Source organism: Stegostoma tigrinum, chromosome 2 (assembly GCF_030684315.1).
Source record: "Stegostoma tigrinum isolate sSteTig4 chromosome 2, sSteTig4.hap1, whole genome shotgun sequence".
NCBI classification, from domain to species: Eukaryota; Metazoa; Chordata; class Chondrichthyes; order Orectolobiformes; family Stegostomatidae; genus Stegostoma; species Stegostoma tigrinum.
Genome location: NC_081355.1, coordinates 140,343,744 through 140,369,446, shown reverse-complemented (window position 1 = coordinate 140,369,446; position 25,703 = coordinate 140,343,744). Strand labels below are relative to the sequence as shown.

Sequence of the window (25,703 nt, the reverse complement as noted above, 5' to 3'; positions counted from 1 at the left end):
GTAATCCGAGCAATTGCCCAGGCTATTTGAGAACAAAATGGATGAACTTAGATCCAGACTTAACCTTCCAGAGGGAACTGAGAGATTGCTGTGTGCTCTGCTTCATGGAGACTTGGCCCACCCCTGCCATTCCTGACAGTATCCTACAAGCTGATTGAGCTCTCCATTCGTCACATGGACTGCAGAGCGTCCTGAGGTAAGGCAAATGGCAGTGGGGGAGGTTTTCTCATCAACACCACCTGGTGTTTGGATGAGTGACCCTGGCAAGCCATTGCTCCCTGACCTGAGGGTAAAATGTCGTCCCTGCTATCTGCCACACGAGTTAATGTCTGCTATCCTGACAGCAGTCTACGTATCACCCCTACGATGTGAAGAATGCCCTAGACAAAATTTACACTACCACAAACACTCTAGAGACAACATTTGCTGAGCCCCTCCTCATCATGGCCAACAACTTAAACCAAATTAGCCTTGAGAGGGTCCTGCTAAAGTAGCCACCAACACATCTCCTGCCCCACCAAAGGATCAAACATCTTAGACTACTGCTACACAACCAAGAATGGTGCATACTGCTCCATCCCCACCCACACTTCAGAAAATCAGACCACAGTGCTGTGTTCCTCCTCCCAGCTAAAAAGCAGGAGCTGAGACAAGGAGACCTTTCACAAAAAGAAATACACTGTTGGTCTGAGGCAGCAAAAGACTGCTTAGAAATTGGTGGACTGGAGCGTATTCATGTACTCAGCAGGAAACCTAAACAAGTATGCCACCACTGTCATGGACTTCACCAGGTGGAGAGCTGTGTACCAAAAATGTCATTCCGAGTGTTCCCCAGCCTTAAACCTTGGATGAACCAGGAAATCCACTCCCAACTGAAGCTCAGGTGCAGCATTCAAGTCAGGCGACCTAGACCTATACAGGAGATCCAGATGTGATCTCTACAAAGTCATCAGGGATGCCAAGAGGCAGTACGGGACTAAGTTAGAGGCCCAAACCTACCAAACAAACTCCTGCCTGTGGCAAACACGAAACAACATTACAAGATACAGAATGAAGCACAGCAAGATAGCGGACAAAGACATATCTCTTTCTGAAGCGCTCAGTGCTTGGTTCGACCAGAATGCCAGCAGCGCGGTGTCACCTGCTCCAACAGCTTGAGCCAGACCTGTGCCCTCTGTCACCGCTGCCCATGTCAAATCAAACTTCCTGGGAGTCAACCCAAAGAAAGCAAGGGATGCAGGCAGAGTCTCTGAACCGGCACTTAGATCTTGTGCAGACCAATTAACAGAGATTTTCACTTACATCTTCAACTTCTCACTCCTACAGCCTGAAGTAGCCACCTGCTTCAAGAAGACCACCATCATCCCAGTTCCTAGGAAAGCAGATGTAACGTGCCTGAATCACTACTGCCCAGTGGCTCTGACCTCCATAATCATGTAGTACTTCAAGAGGCTGGCCATGGCCCACATCAGCTCTAGTCTCTCAGCCTGCCTCGATCCCTGACAATTAGCCTACCAACGCAACAGGTCCATAGCGGAAACCATTTCCCTAACCCTGCTCTCATTCCTGGAACATCTGGATGACAAGGACATCTGCGTCAGACTGCTGGTCATCGACTACAGCTCTGCCTTCAACACCATTATCCCCTGCCAGACTGATCTCAAAACTCCAATATCCTGGTCTCAGCTCCACCTTCTGCAACTGAGTCCTTAGCTTTCTGACCCACAGACCACAATCAGTGAGGATAGGTAACTGCGCCTTCTCCACGATAACACTCAACACTGGAGTCCCCCTAGGATGTGCGCTCAGCCCCCTACTGTACTCCCTGTACACACACAACTGTGTTGCCAAATTCTGAACAAATGCCATCTCCAAGTTTGTTGACAATGACACCTTGGTAGGACGGATATCCAACAGTAATGAATCAGAATACTGAAAAGAGATAGAGGGCTGGGTGACACAGTGCAGTGAGAACAACCTGTTTCGCAATGCCAGAAAAACTAAAGAACTGATCATTGACTTCAGAAGGAAAGGAAGAAAACATGCACACATCTATATCATTGGAGCTGATGTGGGAGTGAAGACCGCCAAGTTCCTGGTAGTGATGATAACCGGCAACCATGTCCTGGATTTCCCACTTAGATGTTATGTTCAAGAAGGCACAACAATGCCTTTTCTTCCTCAGGCAGCTTAAGAAATTTGGCATATCCGTAAGGAACTTCACCGACTTTTACTGATGCGTCATTGTAAGCATACTGTCCAGGTGCATAACAGACTGGTATGGGGACTGCTTTACCCAGGACCATAAGAAACTGCAGAAAGTCCCATGTGCAGCCCAGACAATCACAGAAGCCAACCTCCCACGTGTAGACTCCATTTACATGGCTCACTGACGTGGAAAGCCTGCCAACATCATTAAAGACCCACCTCTTTTCCACCCCCCCACCCCCCGCCACCCCCCCCCCCCCCCCCCCCCCCCCCCCCCCCCGCCCGCCCAGTAATAGTAGGAACTGCAGACGATGGGGAATGTGAGATAACAAGGTGTAGAGCTGGATGAACAGGCAGGCCAAGCAGCATCAGAGGAGCAGGCAGGCTGACATTTTAGGCCTAGACCCTTCTCTGGGCCCAAAACGTCAGCCTGCCTGCTCCTCTGATGCTGCTTGGCCTGCTGTGTTCATCCAGCTCTACACCTTGTTGTCCCACCCCACTAATGCTGTCCTACAACCACTTAGCTCAGGCAGTAGCTTTAGCACGTGCACCAGCTCATCAGGAACATCCCGATGCGTCCTGGCCAATACCAGACTCATGAATGGACTCCCAACTTCAAATAATGCTGATCTTGCCTAGTGCACGTCCTGTGCAACGTAACCTTTATGCCTCTTAAGTTTTTTTTTTACACTCTATGATCTGTATAACCTTACTATGATCAGCTTGGAAACAAATCTTTTCACCGTCCTTGGGTGTATGTAACATTGAATAATTCTGCTCTTGATATGATTTGATTTATCTTGATGAACCCCATGGATTTCTATTTTGGTGATTCTCCTTGATGTCACACAACTTTGTGAAATTGCACCCTATTTCAATTCATGAAATTTCTTCATGGCTGACTTGTCAGTTTGTTTTCTTCGGTGGATTGTGCAGACAATTCAGTGATTCTTTCACAAGTCTGATGAACATCTCAACTCTACGCTTAAAGTTTCTAAGTTCTAATAACCTGCAGAACTCTAACCAAACTCTTGTTTTGGAAGTTTTACCAAAGAAACCTTTCTACCGAGGAGATCCGTTCCCAGAACTGTCCTCCACTTCTTTTCAATAGCAAAATTAAACTTCTTTCTGAATATATCCCTCTTTTTTCAAACTAAGTTTCAAATTATTTGCTCAATCCTAGACTCTTCAGTACTACAAATAAAAGTAACCAGCACGCATCTGCCTCCATTTTGGACCCCAAACTGCAAAATAAAATTAGCACATATAAATTGAGTAATTTCAATCCCTGTGCTAATGTATGGAATCAAATTCGTTAAAGACTGGAATCTGTATCGCTGGCGACCTCTGAGGCTGGGTTGGATCATGAATTTGGCTGTCTCACTGAAGGTGGATGTAAATACTGCCACCCTGTCTTTTGCACTGTTCCGCTGGGCTGTTCAGTTTTTGAGTATGGGGTTACTTATGGAGCCATCTTCTTCACTGAGTTGTTTAATTGTCTACTGCCATTCACAATAGGATGTGGCAAGACTGCAGAACTTAGTCCTGGTGCAATGGTTGAAAACATGAAATCATTTGACCGTGTCAGTCAGTAGCTGCTTCCACAGTTTGGCACACAGATGATCCTGTATTTGGCTACACCAGATTGACACTTCATTTTAAAGTATGCCTTCTGCTGCTCCAGCACACTCTCCTTTCAACCAGTATTGATCTCCTGGTTGGATAGTCACGATATAGTGGAGGGTATGCTGAATCAAGGGGTTCACAGATTGTGGTTGAATGCAGACCCCAAAATCAAAATTGTTGTGAAAACTCAGCTTTTATTTTTCATTATTCGTTCACGGGATGAGGGAATCATTGGCCAGGCAGCATTTATTGCCCATCCCTAATTGCCCAGAAGGCAGTTGAGATTAAACCGTGTTGCTGTGGGTTTGGAGTCGCATGCAGTCCAGACAAGGTAAGGATGGCACTTTCCTTTCCTTAGGGACATTAGTGAACCAGACAGGTTTTTCCAACAATTGACAATGGATTCATGGTCACCATTAGAATCTTAATTCCAAAAATTTTATTGAATTCAAATTCCACATCTGCCATGGCGCAATTTAGATCCGAGTCCCCAGGACATTATCTGGGTCTCTGGATTAATAGCCCAGAAATAACACCATTGGCGGGGGGTCGCCTCCCCACAATATGGCAGCATCTGTGGAGAGAAAGTAGTTCATGTTTCAGGTCCAGTGACCCTTCAGAGTTCAAAAAGAAGAATATAACAAAATATATGACAGTCAGAATGATCTCCAAACAAGCAATGAAACAATACTTCAATCCATATCCTTATACTATCTGTTTCAGCGACTCCCATCCAGAGTAATTGAATCCCATATCTCATTTCTAGTAAAATGCAGATTTCTAACCCAACTGACAGTCAGCCCGAAACGTCAGCTTTTGTGCTCCTGAGATGCTGCTTGGCCTGCTGTGTTCATCCAGCCTCACATTTTATTATCTTGGAATCTCCAGCATCTGCAGTTCCCATTATCTCTGACAGTCTGACAGCCTCCCTGGAGAAAGAAAAACAAAGTTTAGGCTTCAAGTCCAGAATGATTTTTCTTTAGGTCATTATTTGATGTATTACCTTCATCCTAGGAATCTGTTACATGAACTTCCTCTGCATTGCTTCCCATGCAATTATATACTTCCTACAATAATGAGACCAAACCACTGTACACAGTACTCGAGATGTGATTCTATCATTGTCCTGTATAACTGTAGCGAAACATCCGTACTTTGATAGTCCATTCTTCTTGCCAAAATGACAACTTTCCATTTACCTCCCTCATCACTTGCAGTACCTGCATACTGATTTGTTGTGACCTGCAAACCAGGACACACATACAGCTGGGCCTTGAAATCTCTGCATTTTAATAATGTACTGTTTTGCGATTCTCCCTACTAAATTAGATAACTTCCCATATTCCCACATTATATGCCATTTGCTAAAATTTTGCCCACTTGGTTTACATATTTGTATCCCTTTATGATCTGCTTATGTCATTTTTTACAGTTTACTCTCTTACCTAACCGTGTGATCGATGAATCTAACAAGCAAACATTCGGTCCCTTCATCCATATAATTGGTTTCAATTCTAAATAATTGAGGTTCCAGCTTTGATCCCTGTATCTTATGATTAGTTGCAGCATGGCGACTTGATAATGACCCATTTAGCCTTTCTCTCTGCTTCCTGTTAGCTAGCCAATGTTACCATGTTCATTGGTAAACCGTCCCACTTCCCGCCAATACCATGAGATCTGATTTTGTATATTAAGCTTTGTTGCAACTCTGAAATTCCAAGTACACGACACCTGCAAATTCTCCTTGAGCTACATGGTGTGACCATCTGATAGGACTGCCCAAGAAGACAACTTGGGCTGCGAGCTGCTCTAATTTTTAAGAGCAGATGTGATGAACACTGATGAGAAAATCAACTGAGAGTTTTACGTAATGACTTATTTATGCTGTTGGTGTATGTTAGGTTTTCCAAAAAGACTTAAACAGCCCGGTGGGTTCCTTTGCATCTACTGATTACAATGCAACTCTCCATTTTCCCCTCAGATCCGTTTTATGCTGGAAACAATGCTGGCATTGAAGAATAATGATATGCGAAAAATTCCAGGCTATGATCCCGGACCTGTAGAAAGGCTTCGAAAACTGCAGAGGAGTCTGGTATGATCTATTTAGATATCTGTCTTTATAAATGCCAGGATATTAAATTTGTGATTTGTACCCAATTGATGTGTGCTACAAGTTTTATCTAACTTTGTCTTGCTTATAAAGGTACTGCGAATCATAGACAGTATGCAGATACAACAGCTAGAAGTGAGCTTATTCTGATATCCTTCAGAGGGATAATATTAGGTTTACAGCATATCAAGAGGGCCAAAGTTACTATTTGAAGCTCCTATTCAAACTCTACTGCCTAATGCCAATTTCTGGCTGCACTATCAGGTTGTATCATAATGTTCAGAATATTTGTATCCTGGGGGACTGTCAGCTGAGCTTCCAACTCAATATCTGCTCCATCACAAAGACAATTCACTTCTACCTGTGTGTCATCACTTACCTTTGTTTTTGCCTCTGTCTCAACAATCTATAATTGTATCCGACTGAAAGCTTCATCCGTGGCTCTGTTACTTCCTGACTCAACGAAATGCTTTTCTTGCCATTTCCCACCAAACATAAACTTACATTTATTTTGCTCATGGGACTTGATTATCGCTGGCTACATTAGCTTTAAATGCCTATCCCTAATTGCTTTGGAGAAAGGTATGGTGAGCTGTTACTTTTAGTGGTTGCAGTTCCTTGGACTGGAACGACATCCTGTTGGGAAGACAGTTGCAAGATTTTGCCCTAGCAATAGTGAAGGAACAGCATGGCGATATGATTCGAAGTCTGGATGGTGTGTAGCTAGAAGTGGAACTTATTGGTAATGGTCTATCTCTGCCTCTGCTACCCTTGTGTCTCCAGCTGGTAGAGTTTGCAGATTTGAAATTGCAAGTGAAAAAGAATTATGGTAATTTTACTACATTAGACCTTGGTAACCGACACAAGTAACATGATTGACTGGTCTGTTGCAGAGTCCTGATCTCATCACCTGCCCACATTCCCTTGCCCTTCCTCCTCTTCCTCCAGCCCACAGTTCCTGTTACCTTGCCATGCATGCAATTTCATCATGCTGTTGCATGGAAGCTACAACACTAAAGAAAGGCATGTGCTTTTAACAGGCTTTGCAAGTTTAATGCATCATATTTGTTTGATACAGATTAACTATCTCAGTACAGGGTGAATTAAGTTTTCTGGTGACAATGCAAATAAATGAATATGAAATATCCCAGGATCTGATGTGTGAGGGCAATATGTATTAGTACTAGAAACATAGGAGACTATTCAGCTCACCATGTCTATGTGGACACTCAACAAGAACCGTCCAGCTAATTCTTTTCTGCTTGTTCTTTGCCATTGATTTTCATGGGCAGTGATGAGGTTCTCTTGTAAGAGATGGTCATCGCCTGGCACTTGTGTGATGCAAATGTTACTTGCCACTCATCAGCCCAACCCTGGTTCATGTCCACGATTTTCTGCATATAAGTATAGGCTGCTTCCGGATTTGAGGAGTCATGAATGATGCTCGATATTGTGCAGTCATAGGCCTTGCTATCTGGACAACTAATCTAGTGATGTTATTGCAATGTTACTGCCTCAGTTTGAGTTCATCCAAAACCCTGCTTCTGCTATTCTACTTCTCACCCATCATTCTCGTGACAAGTGACCGATGTTAGCTCATGTTCACAACTATTTCATTTTAAAGGTCTTATCTTTGCATTTAAATCCTTCCTTTCCCCCACACCCCTCCCTTTCTCGCTTTTCATGGTACTACAATTTGCTGAGAATTTTGTATTCCTCCTACTCTTCCTTTGTGTAAAGTGGGATTGTGAAAAGCCATTGTTGGGTTGGCACTGAGGCCAATCCTTCTATTTCTTTGTGGAGTTTACTATTGGAGCCATATGTTACTCAATTTAATCCCTCCATAGTTTCAAATAGTGTCTCCAATTATATTTTGTCTGAAGAAGAAAATGAATTAGGCATGTTTTCAAGGCAGGTGGGGCTGAAACTCAGGCCCAAAGGTAGGAACGCTGCAATGGAGCTCTCTTCTTAGTCAACAAATTTCAGTCTAATTCACAGCCATTTTACAAAAGCAGCAGAAGTAAATGGATGCTGTTGTCCTTACCAAGCGTTTACTATTGTGTAAAAATAAAGTTTCTAAAGTTGAAAATATCTCTGGAACAAGTGGAATTTAAACTATGACCTTCTGGTCTAGAGATAGGGACACTATCACTGTCCCACAATGCCATGTCCCCTGCATAAAAAGAAACAGCTAATATGCAGTCAATACCCCAGTATCTTTGATAATAAAATGTGAGGCTGGATGAACACAGCAGGCCAAGCAGCATCTCAGGAGCACAAAAGCTGACGTTTCGGGCCTAGACCCTTCATCAGAGAGGGGGATGGGGAGAGGGAACTGGAATAAATAGGGAGAGAGGGGGAGGCGGACCGAAGATGGAGAGAAAAGAAGATCGGTGGAGAGGAGAGTACAGGTAGGGAGGGGATAGATCAGTCCACGGAAGACGGACAGGTCAAGGAGGTGGGATGAGGTTAGTAGGTAGGAGATGGAGGTGCGGCTTGGGGTGGGAGGAAGGGATGGGTGAGAGGGAGGCAGAGACAGGCTGAACTGGTTTTGGGATGCAGTGGGTGGAGGGGAAGAGCTGGGCTGGTTGTGTGGTGCAGTGGGGGGAGGGGATGAACTGGGCTGGTTTTGGGATGCGGTGGGGGAAGGGGAGATTTTGAAGTTGGTGAAGTCCACATTGATACCATTGGGCTGCAGGGTTCCCAAGTGGAATATGAGTTGCTGTTTCTGCAACCTTCGGGTGGCATCATTGTGGCAGTGCAGGAGGCCCATGATGGACATGTCATCTAAAGAATGGGAGGGGGAGTGGAAATGGTTCGCGACTGGGAGGTGCAGTTGTTTATTGCGAACTGAGCGGAGGTGTTCTGCAAAGCAGTCCCCAAGCCTTCGCTTGGTTTCCCCAATGTAGAGGAAGCCAAACTGGGTACAGTGGATACAGTGTACCACATTGGCAGATGTGCAGATGAACCTCTGCTTAATATTGGAAAGTCATCTTGGGGCCTGGGATAGGGGTGAGGGAGGAGGTGTGGGGGCAAGCGTAGCATTTCCTGTGGTTTCAGGGGATGGTGCCGGGTGTGGTGGGGTTGGAGGGCAATGTGGATCGAACGAGGGAGTCACAGAGAGAGTGGTCTCTCCGGAAAGCAGACAAGGGTTGGGATGGAAACATGTCTTGGGTGGTGGGGTCGGATTGTAGATGGCGGAAGTGCTGGAGGATGATGAGTTGTATCCGGAGGTTGGTGGGGTGGTGTGTGAGAACGAGGGGGATCCTCTTTGGGCAGTTGTGGCGGGGTGGAAGGGATGTGTTGCGGGAGACGCGGTCAAGGGCATTCTCGACCACTGTCGGGGGGAAAGTTGCGGTCCTTGAAGAACTTGGACATCTGGGATGTGCGGGAGTGGAATGCCTCATCGTGGGAGCGGAGGTGGAGGAATTGGGAATAGGGGATGGAATTTTTGCAGGAGGGTGGGTGGGAGGACGTGTATTCTGGGTAGCTGTGGGAGGAGGTGGGCTTGAAATGGACATCAGTTACAAGCTGGTTGCCTGAGATGGAGACTGAGAGGTCCAGGAAGGTGAGGGATGTGCTGGAGATGGCCCAGTTGAACTGAAGGTTGGGGTGGAAGGTGTTGGTGAAGTGGATGAACTGTTCGAGCTCCTCTGGGGAGCAAGAGGAAGCGCAGATACAGTCATGAATGTAACGGAGGAAGAGGTGAGGTTTGGGGCCTGTGTAGGTGCGGAAGAGGGACTGTTCCACGTAACCTACAAAGAGGCAGGCATAGCTGGGGCCCATGCGGGTGCCCATGGCCACCCCGTTTGTCTGTAGGAAGTGGGAGGAATCAAAAGAGAAGTTGTTGAAGGGGAGGACGGGTTCGGCTAGGCGGATGAGGGTGTCGGTGGAGGGGGACTGGTCCTGCGGGACAGGAAGAAGCGGAGGGCCTTGAGGCCATCTGCATGCGGAATACAAGTGTATAGGGACTGGACGTCCACGGTGAAAATGAGGTGTTGGGGGCCAGGGAATTGCAAGTTCTGGAGGAGGTGGAGGGCATGGGTGGTGTCACGGACGTAGGTAGGGAGTTCCTGGACCAAAGGGGAGAAAATGGAGCCCAGATAGGTGGAGATGAGTTCGGTGGGGCAGGAACAGGCTGAGACAATGGTTCGACCAGGGCAGGCAGGTTTGTGGATTTTGGGAAGGAGATAGAAACGGGCCGTGCGGGGTTGGGGAACAGTGAGGTTGGAGGCTGTGGGTGGGAGGTCCCCTGTGGTGATGAGGTCATGAATGGTGTTGGAGATGATGGTTTGGTGCTCGGGTGTGGGGTCATGATCGAGGGGGCGGTAGGAGGAGGTGTCGGAGAGTTGGCATTTGGCCTTGGTGATGTAGAGGCCAGTGTGCCATACTACCACTGCGCCACCCTTGGCTGCGGGTTTGATGGTGAGGTTGGGGTTGGAGCAGAGGGCTGCCCGTTCTGTGGGGGAGTGGTTGGAGTGGGTGAGAGGGTTGGAGAGGTTGAAGCAGTTAATGTCTCGACAGCAGTTGGAGATGAAGAGGTCGAGGGAGGGTAGGAGGCCTGGGGGTGATGTCCAGGAGGAGGACTTGTGTTGGAAGCGGGCGAAGGGGTCAGTGGAGGGAGGGTTAGGTTCCTGGTTGAAGAAGTAAGCGTGGAGGTGAAGGCGGCGGAAAATCTGCTCTTGTGTCCAACCGTGACTGGTATTCGTTGATGTGTGGTTGTAGGGGGACAAAGGTGACCCCCTTGCTTAGGACTGACCATTCATCCTCAGTCAATGGGAGGCCTGGGGGAATGATGAAGATGCGGCAGGGCTCAGTGTGGCTGTCTTCTCTGGGGTTGCGGGCTGTGGAGGTTGTGGGCGGAACGATGAAGTTGTCGGCCGTGGGCGGGGTTCCGTTGGCGTTGGCTGTGGGCGGGGTTCCGTTGGCGGTGGGAGGAGCGGGGTGGGCAGCAGCAGCAGCGGTGAGGGTGGTGTGTGTGGTGTTGTATTGGCAGCTGTGATTTCTCCATCTAAACCTTAAACTCTGGAAGTCCCTCCTTTAAAACACTGCCTTTTTGTCATCCTTTTATACCCTCCTTTAAAAGCTAAGTCTCTGAAAAAGCTTTTAAATGTCTATCTAAAAATTTTAGTCTTAGATTTTCCTGTGATTATAAGTGCAGTGAAAGTTGTTCTTGAACTTTAGCGTAAGTATTTCAGAGTACTAATAATTGAATCAGCTAATATCTGAAATATATACTTGTCAAGTTAAAAATAAACTAGCTATAGCCAGATAAGAAGCTGGGTAATATGTTAAACATGCATAATATGACCAGTCTGGACTTGAATAACATGAAGATTGAAATCATATAATTTATGTGAAAAACAGTTGTTTTGCATGAACAGGGAATTTCACCAATTCGTAAATCGAATGGGCACACTGCACAGCATTTGAAGGAAGAATGTTTTCAGGAGCAGGTATTTGAGAGGAACGTTGTTGCAGACGGCTAATAGTAGAGGTTTGGTTACCATCAGTAGTCAGGGCAGGGTTGATAGGTTAGATTAGGAAGGTTAATGTGGAATTTGTTTTTTTTAAATTTGGGTATCTGCAGTTTACTGTCTGAGATGTGACCAAACTGTTTGACAGAGTCAGACGGGGTTGGAACTTCAACTGAATATCCTGCTTGTCTTTCTGAATTTGGAAATGTCTTTTTATTCAGGCAGCTGACACCTCTGAGAAATTGTCAGGTGCTGTAGATCCACTAGGTGGCAATATGTGGATGGTTAGGATAATTCATGAAAAGTAGCTTGCAGTACCGACTAGTGTCTTTGCATCAAACATTGGGCTGTTTGTGGTGATAGTGTCCCTATCTTTGAGCCAGGAACTCTCAGCTGAAATCCCACCTGCTCCTTCCACCAAACACAGATTTAAAATGGAAACTCTTCATCAGCATTTGAGCATACCAGTCAAGTCAGTTAGGTCAGTTTGTTGGATGGATGGTTTGTGATGCAGAGTGACACCAATGGCATGGGTTCAGTTCCAGTGACAGCTGAGGTTACCATGAAGGTTCTCCTTCTCAACCTCTGCCCTTGCTTGAGGGATGGTGACCTTCCAAGTTGTAATGAGAGAATAGACTTGTGATCCAGGAGAACTAGTCGACTTTACCTTTTAAGTAAAATAAATGGTATCAGACTTGCGGCGCTTCTCCCATGAACTTTGACATTTATATTTTAGAACATAGAACTGTACAGTACAGGAACTGGACCTTTGGCCCAAAATGTTGTGCTAAACATGACACTAAATTAAACTCATCTCTTCTGCCTGCCCTTGGTCCGTATCCCTCTATTCCTTGCGTGCTCATGTGCTTATCTTAAAAATCTCATAAATGCCCCCATCATATCTGCCTGCACCACCAGCACCCCTGGCAGTGCATTTCACACTCCTACCACTTCCTGTGTTTAAAAAAAACAAGAACTTTTCCCTCACATCTCCTTTGAGCTTTCCCCCTCAGCTTAAATGCATGCCCTCTAGTTTTAGACTGTCAACCCTATCTATACATCTCATAATTTTATAGACTTCTATCAAGTCTCCCCTCAGCCTCTACTGCTCCAGTGAAAACAACCTGAGTTTTCTAGCCTCCTTATAGTTCGTACCCTCTAATTCAGGCAGCATCCTGGTAAACCTCTTCTGCATCCTCTCCAAAGCCACCACCTCATTCCTGTAATGTGGCAATGTGAATTGAATGCAATACTCCTCAAGTGTGTCTAACCAAAGTCTTTTAAACCTGCAACATGAAATCCTGACTCTTGTATTCAATTCCCAGACTAATAAAGGCAAGCATGCCATACACCACCCTTTCATCTAACCCATTTATATATAACACAAACAGCAGAGGACCCAGTACGGATCCCTGCTGAAGACGATTAGTCACAGACCTCCAGACTGAAAAACACCCTTCCACCACTACTCACCACCTTGTACAGGCAAGCCAGTTTTGAATCCATGTGGCCAAGTCACCATGGATCCCATGCATCTTAATCTTCAGGATGAGCCTTCCACAAGGGACCTTGTCAAAAGCCTTAATAAAATTCATATAGCCAACATCCCCTGCTGTATTCTCATTGGTCATCTTTGTCACCACCATGAACACAGCAAGTAGAACAGTATAGCATAGTACAGGCCCTTCGGACCACAATGTTGTGCCAACCTATTATCTATTCCCTTGAGCTGACCTGCATACCCTTCATTTTATTATCATCCAAGAGTTGCTTAAATGCCCGTAATGTATCTGACTCCACTACCACCGCAGGCCATGCTTTCCACACCCACCACTCTGTGTTAAAAACCTACCTGTGACATCTCTCCTATACCTTCCTCCAATCACTTGAATATTATTCCCCCTTGTAATAGTCATTTCTGGGGAAAAAGTCTCCGGCTATCCACTCTGTGTATGCCTGTCATCATCTTGCACACCTCTATCAAGTCTCCTCTTATCCTTCTTCACTCCAATGAGAGAAGCCCTAGCTCTCTCCACTTTTCCTCATAAGACCTGCCCTTCAGCCCTGGCAGCATCCTGGTAAATCTCCTCTGCATCCTTTAAAGCTTCCACATCCTTCCTATAATGAGGCAACTAGAACTGAACACACTATTCCAAGTGTGGTGTAACCAGGGTTTTACAGAGCTGCAGCATAACCTCGCAGCTGTTAAACTCAGTTCCCCTGCCAATGAAAGCCAACAAAGATTATGCCGCCTTTACAACCCTAGCAACTTGAGGGATCTAAGGACAAGGACCCCAAGACCCCTCTGTTCCTCCATGCTGCCAAGAACCCTGTATTCTGCATTCAAATTCGACCTTCCAAAATGAGTCACTTCACAATCAATCCAATTTAGTAAGATATGACCTGCCCTGCACAAAGCCATGCTGATTATCTCTAATTTGGCCATGCTTTTCCAAATTTATGTAAATCCTATCCCTAAAAATTCTTTCCAATAGCTTCGCAACCACCAATGTAAGACTCATTGGTCTATAGTTTCCTGGATTATCCCTACTTCCGTTCTTGAATAGACAAATAACATTAGCTTCTTGCCAGACCTCCAGGACCTTTCCTCAAACAGATCAATTTAGATTAGATTCCCTACAGTGTGGAAACAGGCCCTTCAGCCCAACAAGACCACACTACCCCTTGAAGCATGCCACCCAGACCCATCCCCCTATAACCCACACACCCCTGAACACTATGGGCAATTTAGCATGGCCAATCCACCTAGCCTGCAATTCTTTGGACCGCGGGAGGAAATCAGAGCACCCAAAGGAAACCCACGCTGACACAGGCAGAATGTGCAAACTCCACACAGACAGTCACCTGAGGCTGGAATTGAACCTGGGTCCCTGGCGCTGTGAGGCTGCAGTGCTAACCACTGAGCCACTGTGCCGCCCCTACGGCTAATGAGATCTTGGTCAAAATTGTTTTGGGTTATTTTTAAAGGAAACTTGTGATCTATTCATATTTCAAGCTTGTTTTGTTTTTAGCGAATGTAAATTAAAGGAAAGCTTTGAAGGTATTCCCATATGTATGCTTTGTCTGAAGTTGAAATGAAATCAGATGCAACATTTATTTTGTAGTGTATGCACTGAATGTTTTTTTTAAAAAACTCAAAATTCTATTCATTGGTAGCTCTTTCTGGTTGTTTTTGTCCCTTTTATTTAATTTTAAATGGTACAAACAATTGATACTGACTCCTTCAAAGTCCTGTTTGAAGAGAATAGATATGAGGAGCTGCACACAGTTATATTAATCTAATGACTTTTAGTACAAACAGAAGGAATAATAAGTCCTAAAGAAAATTTTTAGAATTTTTTTCATAAATTGATTCATCTCATCTGCAAGTCCTGCGTATTCATTATCCATGTCTGCATCATCTCCCTCTTGCCTATTAAACTGAACGAAACATTCTTATTGCATGGGTAAAAAGATGACACATAATTAAAACGACAGCACTAATCACTGTGGCAGTCGACAAGTTACAGAAAGCCATAATCATACAGCCATAGTCATACAGCATTGAGTCCAACCAGTCAATGCTAAACATAATCCCAACTAAACTAGTCCCACCTACTTGCGCCTGGCCCATATTCCTCTAATCCTTTTGTCCCTATTCTCTGCTTCCTATTAACCCAGTATTCCTGTATCCATCAAAGAACAAAGAAAATTACAGCACAGGAACAGGCCCTTCGGCCTTCCAAGCCTGTCCCAATGGAGATCCTCTGTCTAAACCTGTCATCTATTTTCTGAGGGTCTATATCTCTTTGCTCCCTGCCCATCCATGTACCTGTCCACCTCGGCTGGCAATGCGTTCCAGGCACCCACCACCCTCTGCGTAAAGAACTTTCTACGCATATCTCCCCTAAACTTTTCTCCTCTCACTTTGAACTCATGACCCCTAGTAATTGAGTCCCTGACTCTTGTGGGGAAAAAGCTTCTTGCTATCCACCTTGTCTATACCCCTCGTGGTTTTATAGACCACCGTCAAGTTCCCCCCTCAATCTCTGACTTTCTAATGAAAATAATCCTAATCTACCGAACCTTTCTTCATATCTAGCGCCTTCCCTACCAGGCAACATCCTGGTGAACCTCTTCTGCACCCTCTCCAAAGCATCCACATCCTTTTGGTAATGTGGCGACCAGAACTGTATGCTGTACTCTAAAAGTGGCCGAACCAAAGTCTTATACACCTGTAACATGACCTGCCAACTCGTGTACTTGGTATCCTGTCCGATGAAGGAAAGCATGCCATATGCCTTCTTGACCACCCTACTGACCTGCATTGCCACCTTCAGGGAACAATGGACCTGAGCACCCAGACCTCTCTGAACATAAATTTTCCCTAGGACTTTTCCATTTACTGTATAGTTTGCTCATGAATTAGATCTTCCAAAATGCATCACCAATGCAGGAAATGACATCACCAACCCAAGGAAACCTAACCAGATAAATAGAAAGCGGGACATAACACCAGCGCTTCATCGGAGGCTCACTGATGATGTTACCTAGAATGGTGACGAAACGTCTGAAAACGAACCTTCCAGCTCAGCGAGCAAACTCACATCCAGAATGCATCACCTCACATTAACCTGGATTGAACTGCATCTGCCATTTATCTGCCCACCTCTCCGATCTGTCTATATTCTGCTGTAATCTCTGACAGTCCCCTTCACTATCTGCTACTCCACCAATCTTCGTGTCATCTGCAAACTTGCTAATCAGACCACCTTATACCTTCTTCCAAATCATTTACCTATATCACAAACAACAGTGGTCCCAGCACAGATCCCTGTGGAACACCACTGGTCACAGGTCTCCGTTTTGAGAAAGCCCCTTCTACTACTACTCTCTGTGTCTTGTTGCCTAGCCAGTTTTTTATCCACTTAGCTAGCAGACCCTGGACCCCAAACGACTTCACTTTCAACATCAGCCTGCCATGGGGAACCTTATCAAACGCCTTACTGAAGTCCATCATTTTACATTTTCCCCATACACCCGTTAGTTCTTATTTTATGTAGCAATGTTGATGTGCTTTATAAAACACCTCTTGGAAATCAAAGTAGTCCAGACTTACAAAATCCCCTGAATCTACATGGCCTTTTATTTCCCCAAAGATATGACTTCCACAAAACCATGTTGACTCTGCATAATTGCTTTAAGGTTTTCCAAGTGCCCTGCTGTAATACATTGTAGCATTTTCTCTATGACATAAGTTGGTCTAAGTAGCTTTCTTGAATACATGATTATGTTTGGTATTGTCTAACTCAGTAGGACTTCTCCAGACTCCAGGGAATTTTGGAAAATTTAAAACAGTGCATGTATTACCTCCATAGCCATTTCTTTCAGAGTTTAAAGGTGAAGCCCATCAGGAATGGGAGCTAAAATAAAGCAAAATAACAGCAGATGCTTGAAATCTGAAATGAAGCAGCTACTACTAGAGAAATTGAGCAGGTCTGGCAGCATCAGTGGCAAGAACATAGATTCAAGGTTTTGAGTTCCACAACATAGTTCAGAACTGATAGCTTCAAAAAGGTGATATTTATGCTAATGGCGGGATGGAGTTGGAAGAACAGGATGAGCGAATAGGTAGAGAATGGAGCACAGAGAGAGAGACAGCTAGTTAGGGAAACAAAGGGATGGCTTGTTGTAAGCCAGGAAAGGAGAAAAGCTGATAATAGAGACAGTGATTAGCTGTAATGAAAGCCTAGGGTGTTGGGGTGGGTAAAGGACATGAAAGGAGATGTTCAGACCCTAAAATTATTGAACTTGATATTGATGCCTGAAGATCACTGGGTTCCCAAGCGAAAGATGACATGTTGTTCTTCTAGCTTGCACTGAGACTTTCTGGAGCTCTGCAGCACGCCCGAGGCAAAGGTGTTGGCCAGGTAACATGATGTGTCAAAGAGGCAGGCAACTGGAAATTTGGGGTCACTTTTACAGACAGAGCATAGGAGTTCTGTAAAGCTGCCAACCAGTCTACATTTCATCTCCCCAATTCAGAGGAGACCCCACTGAGCAGCAAGCAGTAAACTAGATTGAGTGAAGTGCACATAATCGCTGCTTCACTTGGAACGTGTGTTTGAGGCCTTGGATAGTGAGGAGGGAGGAGGTAAACAGGCAAGTGTTGCACCTTTGCAATTGCGCAGGTAAGTGTTGTGAGAATGGAGGAAGTGTGCACCAAGGTCTCTCGGAGGTTGGGATCCGTGTGAAATGCTGACCAGAGAGGAGCCGGTAATGTGTCTATGGTGGTGGTGTTCCTCTGGACTTGGCAGAAATGGTAGTTTAAGATCCTTTGCCTGCAAAAGCTGATGAGGTGGAAAGTGATGACTTGGGGGCCGTATCTTTGTGGGAGGGAAGATAAGAGGTGACCGGAGAAGTGAGGGAAATAGGTAAGATACGGTCTTGAGCACTGTCAGTCATGGTGACGGAATCCATGGTTGAGAAAAAAGGTAAATATTTCTGAGGCACCCACCCAGTGGAATGGGGCATCGTCAGAACAGATGTGATGGAGATAGAGAAGTTGGAAGAATGAATGGAGTCTTCACAGGATGCAGGGTGGGATGATGTTTAGATTTTTCATTGTACATAGGTCCATGTGATTACAATAAATCAAAGGATGTTTAGCCCAGGCAACTGGAGAGCTGGTGTGCAGTGGATATTACTGACCAGCCTGTTCTCAGAAATGGAAACAAACATCAAGGAAGGGAATGGTGGAATCAAAGCTGGACGAGGTAAAAATGAGAGCCAGATTGAAATTGGAAGCAAAATTGATTAATCAAATGAAGGAAGGAAGCCACATTTATGTTGTGCATGTACTGGAGGAAGAGGAACAAATTACTGCAAATGTTGGAATCTGTATTAAGAACCAAAAATGCTGGACATCACAGCAGATCAGGAGCTCTGATGAGGGTCATCTAGACTTGAAACGTTAGCTTGCTGTCTGTCCTTAGATGCTGTCTGACCTGTGATGTCCAGCATTTTTTGTTTTCAATAGTGGAGAAAGAGTTGTGGGGAGTGTCCTGAGTATGATTAAGCACCATTTTTCAATTTGATAAAAGCTTTCACTTCCTCAGTTAGCCACAGCTGTTGCATTCATCCTGTTCTCACTTGAGTACATCTTTGAACATTTTGGAAATATATCCTGAAACGTCTATCACTGCATTTCCATTCACCTATCCATTCATCTGTTTTCCTACTTCACATTAGTTCTGTCATCATAACCTTGGAATTACCTTTATTGATTTTAAAACACTAAAGTCAAATCCACTCCTCTCTACCCAGACAGAATCTGAAATTCAGTCATGCTCTGATCACTACTACCCATAGGTTGATTCACTGAGGTATTTAATTAATCATTTCTCTTTGTGGATGTGAGTTTGTTCGCTGAGCTGGAAGGTTCGTTTTCAGACGTTTCGTCACCATTCTAGGTAACATCATCAGTGAGCCTCCGATGAAGCGCTGGTGTTAAGTCCCGCTTTCTATTTATCTGTTTAGGTTTCCTTGGGTTGCTGTTGTCATTTCCTGCGTTGGTGATGTCATTTCATGTTCTTTTCCTCAGGGGATGGTAGATTGGCTCCAAATCAATGTGCTTGTTGATGGAATTCCGGTTGGAATGCCATGCTTCTAGGAATTCTCATGCGTCTCTCTGTTTGGCTTGTCCTAGGATGGATGTGTTGTCCCAAAAGTGGTGTCCTTCCTCATCTGTGTGTAAGGATACGAGTGATAGTGGGTCATGTCATTTTGTGGCTAGTTGATGTTCATGTATCCTGGTGGCTGGCTTTCTGCCTGTTTGTCCAATGTAGTGTTTGTCACAGTTCTTGCCAAGGTATTTTGTAGACGAGGTTCAAATTACCTTGCAAGATAAATACGTAGGGCAATTCACTTGCTTGTTCGAAATGTTATGGACACCCAGATACAAACCTGAGGGTCTGAAGCCTCATGCTGTCCCTTGCCATGTTTAATCCCCATTGAGTCTTCAAAGTGTCATGCTACATTTTGTGGATCTAAGTCCTGCTGTGAGCCCCTGATATATTCTTATACAATGTATATAACTATATTGTAAAACAGAATTGTTGACCCTTATCTAACCTCCACTCTCTTTACCTATCTTGCATTGAGAGTCATAGAAACAGAAAACGCTGCACAAAATCCTGTTTAACCATGACTGTACATTACTCTTCTGAAAAGGTTAATGTTACCCCCTTCGAAAAATGAATTTGTCTTTATATCCAGACTGTAAATGTGTTCTGTTTGGTATAACAAAGGTTGTTAACATACATGTTTACTTGACAGTTAAAAGGGATCATCACAAGACCACTTCAGATGTTATGTGTTTTATTGCTACTGTATTACTAGGCTGAATTTGTTTTATAGACTGAAAAATAAACAATATGTGATCTTGTTATGTTTTTCTTAACTTCATTATTTGGTTGTAAGTAAAATACTAAATTCAGTTCTGTGGAACATCTGGACTCACTGAATGCAACACAACTGTTTTACAAAGCCAGATCACGGTGAAGAGAGAGTTTTCTTTTAAGGAAGATGCGGAAAATCAAACATTTTACCAAAAATCTGCCATGGCTTTTAGATGTCAATTTATGTACTTTTCCAACAGTGGTTGCATAAAACACAAGAAATGAGAAATTAGCTTCGGTTTCAGCTATATTGTGGTTACATTAACCTTATCATTCTATTGTTTATCAATGAGTATTGCTGGAATAAAAGAGCCATACTTGTAAATCATTTCATCTGGCACTCCATTTCAATGCAAGAATGTCAAATTTCACTGGAAACAACAATTTAAACTGCATGAAAATGGACACTGATTGGTTGGCAAGTTGACACTGTGAAGGAGTGACCATGGAGAATGCTATCGTACCCACTCTTTTCTTGAATTCAAAAACGTGTAATTCTTAGACACGTTCCGCTTCCATCAGAAGAAGGATTTCTAAAAGTGAAAATATATATATGGCTTAGTGAGCCAAGTGGCAAGCCAGCTAATGGTGTAATAATTGCATTGTGTTTGTGGATACTACACTACTTCCACCAATCTGCTGTGCCTGGGCTATGTACTGTCTGCAGGATGAGTTGCAGCAACACACCCGGGGTTCTTTAATGGTACCTCTGTAGAAATAAAAGGACACAATCTTGAAATCTTACTATTTTAAAATATGCATTGATGTTGAAAGAAAGCTTGTCGCACTATCTGTCGTGTCACTGCAGATTCACAACAGCCGTGGTGACTTTCTCCTCCGTGCAACATTAGAAAACCTGCTAACAGCAGACCAGGTCGGACGGTGGTGGATTGTAGGATCTTCGTGGAGTGGTATTCCCATGATCGATAACACAAGTACTAAAATGCAACAAAACGTTGCTGTTGGAGAGGTTAGCATTTCAGTTGCTAATGTATAATGTTATGAAGTTAATATTATCGTTTTATTAATACCTCCATTTTATAAGTAGTCAGATCTTCTGAAGGATCTAGCACTGGGAGGTAAAGAAATCAAGGATATGGGGTGAAAGTAGGAATGGGTTATTCAGCTGGAGGATCAGCCATCTTCATAAAGAATGGCAGAGCAGGTTCAAGTAGCCTACTCCTGTTACTTTCTATGTTTATATAATAACCCTGTATGACCAAATGTTTTGGTTTTGAGTTACTTTCAACATGACATTAATCTGTATTTTGTTCTGTATTTTCACTGAATGAAATAGTGTTACCATTTGGCACTGAGCACATAGCAATATGTCAGTTAAACACACAGAGTAATTAGGTTTGAGCTATTTATTGAAAACTTACCTGCTTTGAGAAGAATTGCAAGAATTTTGGTACACAAGGAGGTAATTTTCTCCTTGAAGTTGGCAGCTTCCTCAGTTGGAACACTATTGTAATTTAATTTCCCAGATTACATTTCTTCCACGTTTGATTAATTCCTCGTTGTAATTGAGTCAGTTTCAGTAGGCATTTGTAGAAAAGCAATCCATATTTTAAGAATCATTTCTAACTTTCTCTTTCATGACTTTTTAAATTTTTTTGTTTAATACACTTGCAGGCCACTGCATTGATCAAAATTTTTTATTGCCTCGAGCACTGTGGTAATTTGAACTTTACATCAGGAGTTTCACTACATGGGCTGTGTTTAAATCTGCATCTTTCCTTAACAAAGACAAAAGTTTGATTATTTTGGGTGATCTCTAATCCTCTTTAATTCAGCTTCCTGCATTATTCCGCACAGTTTGCCATTACTCATCTCCCATGCCCCAAAATTTGGTACCTTTTACTTATTTCATGTAATTTCTTTTCAACCTGTGTCATATGTGAAGAAAATGGAAGACCTGAGGATTCCTGGAGCGTCATGCAAAATTCACTTGCTCCTGCTGTCTGCCTTCTCTCACTTAACCTTGTCTCAATTCATGCTATGCTGCCACCGTTAAATAGTTTGTCTTTGGATTGTGTATTGTTTTTCAAAATCTCTTTTTAATCTCCCTTTTTTTGCCTCTCTTTGTGCTTGCTAATTCTCCAGGTGTCCCTCTACATCACAAGCATCAACTTTGTTATTTACATCTCCTGAAATTTTATATCTGACAGCACTATTTCTTCCATTAAACTTTAGTCTCTTCTGCAGTCATTTTATATATAGTTCATGATTACAGGAAGGATCAGACTGATAATTAAATATACTGATGATGACTTGCAAAGAAAAAATGAATTCATAAATTGTTTGGCTTTAAAAAAAAACAAGTTTTATATTTATGATGATATATATGAACACAGGTATTCAAAATATTTGGGGTAAATCTATCATAAAAGTTGGAAAAAAAATTGGATATTGGAAGAAAATCTCTTGTTTCAAATAATTGTTCTCTGGAGTGTATTTTTTTTCTGACCTGACTTGATGATTGATATTAGTTTTTTAAAAGCTGCAGATGCAAGAACATATTCAGGCTTTCGTTTTTTGAGTAATTCTCAACTGACACAGAGCAACTAGGAGAATGGAGAAACTAAGAGGAGAGCCAGCTGTCACTCACATCAGGAGTTATGTGAATGACTCATTCTGCTGTTAGAAGCCTGAAAAGCTACAACATTTCAGAATAGACTAATCATTATTACTTTTTAATTGACTCTTCATGTATTTCTAAAATTGTTCATTAAAGCACAGTGCTAAAGTTGAACCCTTTTGAAAACTGGTTTGAAGTATTTCTAATTTTAAAACAAGTAGGCCAAGGAAAATATTATAGTCCTTAACTGCAGTCAATGCTTCTGGGCTGTTGACACTACAATTCATTACTTTTTAGGTAGGTGGAAAAATAATGGAACTTGCTCTCAAACAAAGGATGAATACAGATATAAGAAAGAACATCTTTTGTGTCATGATGACCAGTGAAGATTATTTGGATGCTTTTGAAAAACTTTTAAGGTCTGTATCTAATCTTAGCTTTGCTGAATTTAATCTTTTTTTAAAAAAAACGTACTGCAGCTAGAATGACAAATGTTAGATTACATTTCTACAATAATGCTATACTGTGAACATGATATCGAGATACCTCAAATGCAGAATTCTGGTGAAACTTAGCAGATCTGGCAATATCTGAGGAGAGAGAAATAAAGTTTAACATTTTCAAGTCTAGTATGATGCTTCAGAACTAATTCTGAAGAAGAGTCATGACAGACTCAAAGTTAATGTTTTCTATCTCTCCGTAGATGCTGCCAGATCTGCTCAATTTCTCTAGCATTAATTGTGTTTTGGTATGGTTGGTAACAAATTTGAACCATATAAAATTATAGCTCCACCACAGGCTTTGTTAAAGGTGCCATTTTTCATTTGATACATGATCAATTACCTAAGAGTCTGCTTCCAAAAGGTTAGAGATTACAGATAATCTAGTCAACATTTATTCCTCAACAAAAACACATCAAGTGACAACTTCCTGTCATAGCTCTTCTGTATTATTTGAGTGCAATATTTGCCTAAATGGCAACTATTACTGTTTGAAAAGTAATTCACTTTCTGAGCAGTTTGCAATAGTCTAACACTGTACTTTAATATGGGAAAATAAGTGTAGTTGCAAGTCCTTGAAGACCAGAATCGAGTCTCATTTCTTATTTTACTTGGCACATTTCTATCTTTTTCTTGCCATATTCGTGCCATTCCCTATTGTAAGCGTGTGTCTTATATGGCACCTTTCCTGACATTCTGGCCCTCCAAAAGTCCAGGTGTTTAGTCCTGACTTAAGAGAAGATTTATTAATCTCAGCATTTTATGGATACAAATTGACAAGAACACTGATTTTTGTGTTTTATATTTCACCACAGCATCCAATGTATGCATCTGTACAAACTAAATAACTCATATATTCCTTCCATTGTGTTTTTAAATCAAATCCTATTTAATCAAATGGTTTCAGTGCAAATTCACTGACTTCAAGAGCCATTAAGCCTCTTTAAAATGTTGAGTTTTATCATGGTGTTTTGGCAGCTCAACATAGAGTTCATGTAGGAGGCCAGGAAATGGAGCTAGCTCAGTGGGCCAATCTCTGTCTGTGTGGACAGACTGATTTTGAAAACTCTTAATGGATCTCCTTTTAGCCACCTTCTATCTCAGGAGAACAGCCCCGGGCACGTTCAAATCTCTCGTCAGAACCAAAGTTTCTCATCCCTGGAACTACTTTTATAAATTTCTTCCCCAGTCTCTCCAATACATTCTCATCCTTCCTATACTGTGATAGCCAGAAATGTACACAGCTCTCCAGCTGAGGTCTAACAAGTGTCTTGTGTAACTTCAGTTTAGCCATTTTGTTATTGTACTAATCAGTGTTATCGTTGGGTTTATATAATTTACCACAGTTTTCAAATAATTTTCTTTAACCCTTCAAGCCATGTATTCAGTATATTTTCCACCACTACATGCAATTAAGCCAAATTTAACATTTAAGTTATGACCTTAATTTCATTTTTCCCTTAGATTTTACATTCACTACTTCTTATTGCAGACTGAGGCTGAAAGATCAACAAGAAAGAGAGATTATTCATGTTATTGTTCACTGTTGCCTTCAAGAAAAAACATTTAATCCTTTCTATGCTTTCCTGACTCAAAAGTTCTGTGAATACAATAGAAGATTTCAGGTAATACTGGTTTTACAGTTGTCTGAGATTTAGCAAAATCTTATTATTTAATTTAATTTAATTTTAAGTTAATTAATCTTTTTTACCAGTAGCATTTGTGAAACTCGAGGTAAAATTTTATTTTTCTATTCATGGGTTGGAAGCTTGTTTGTTTTGCTGTTTATTCTGAAGACAAACGTTCATAAATTGCGTAGGCCACTTTTTCCATGATTATTTTCACTACTAATTTGCATTCCTTGTCACAGAAAAATTCTGCATGATTCGTGATGGCAACCCAGTTACCATGATGGATTTGCACCACAAATGTCCAAAGCCATGTCTTCTAAGAATGTTATCAGCCGTGATGTATACTCGCCTTCCAGGTGGCAGTCGGTATCTTCACCTTACAGCTTGAAATTGTTCCTGTGGCTCAAAGGCTGCCAAAAATAACAGTTCCTGCTAGTTCTTTCCCCTAGTTGGGGAGTCCAGAGTCAGGAGGCACAATTTAAAATTAACCAAGAGCTTTTATCCAAATAGTTTTTGTATAATCACATTGAAGTTTGAAAGAAAAATGTAATTAAAACATCTGACAAATCGGTAAATGAGAAGTGAAAGGTTTATGGTACATTATTAAAGTTTAATCTTTCACAGTCAGTAAATACAACTGTGAGAAGAAGAGATTATTATTTGTTCCCTTGCTATCTCAGTGAGCCATTACTACCTTTCTAATCTAAAGCATTGGAAGATTTTAATATTCGAGTGATTATTGTCTTTGATAAGAGGTTTTTTGGCTTAAGGTGGATATACGTTCTGGGAGAAAATTACAGCATTGGACAGGTATGGAAAGGTGCCAAATGTTACAGATCCCGAGTGTGTGCAGTAAATAAACTCACATTTTAAAAAAAGGACAAACAATGTTTTGGCCATCATAAATTTTTTAAAAAGTGTTTACATAAAACCAGTCATGTCACAGTTCTATCCATAACAGTGTATAATATATCTTCACCTTTAAAATGATTGCTTAAGAGAATGCAAACATCTGGGAATTGAAAACACTTAGAAGGGAATGGGGATGTGGCAGTAATTGAAAGGGTACAGGAGTCAAATGTTAGTTTCTGAGAAGTGTGTAATGACAGAG

General features: G+C 42.6%; 1 protein-coding gene across 4 annotated transcripts in view; it reads left to right on the top strand.

Moving 5' to 3' along the window:
- Positions 1-25,703, top strand: part of nom1 (nucleolar protein with MIF4G domain 1) — a 61,907-nt gene that overhangs the window by 24,994 nt on the left and 11,210 nt on the right. The window contains exons 5-9 of one of the 4 annotated variants that reach the window (XR_009442929.1): positions 5,816-5,926; positions 20,689-20,850; positions 22,759-22,880; positions 24,426-24,586; positions 24,832-25,402. Coding sequence is in view for 1 of the 4 variants with exons in the window: in XM_048520352.2 (XP_048376309.1) it covers positions 5,816-5,926; positions 20,689-20,850; positions 22,759-22,880; positions 24,454-24,586 (528 nt within the window). In the remaining 3 variants the exon portion in view is untranslated. The remainder of the gene's footprint in view (positions 1-5,815; positions 5,927-20,688; positions 20,851-22,758; positions 22,881-24,425; positions 24,587-24,831; positions 25,403-25,703) is intronic. The other 3 variants (XR_009442926.1, XR_007246442.2, XM_048520352.2) reach the window with 3 other exon arrangements.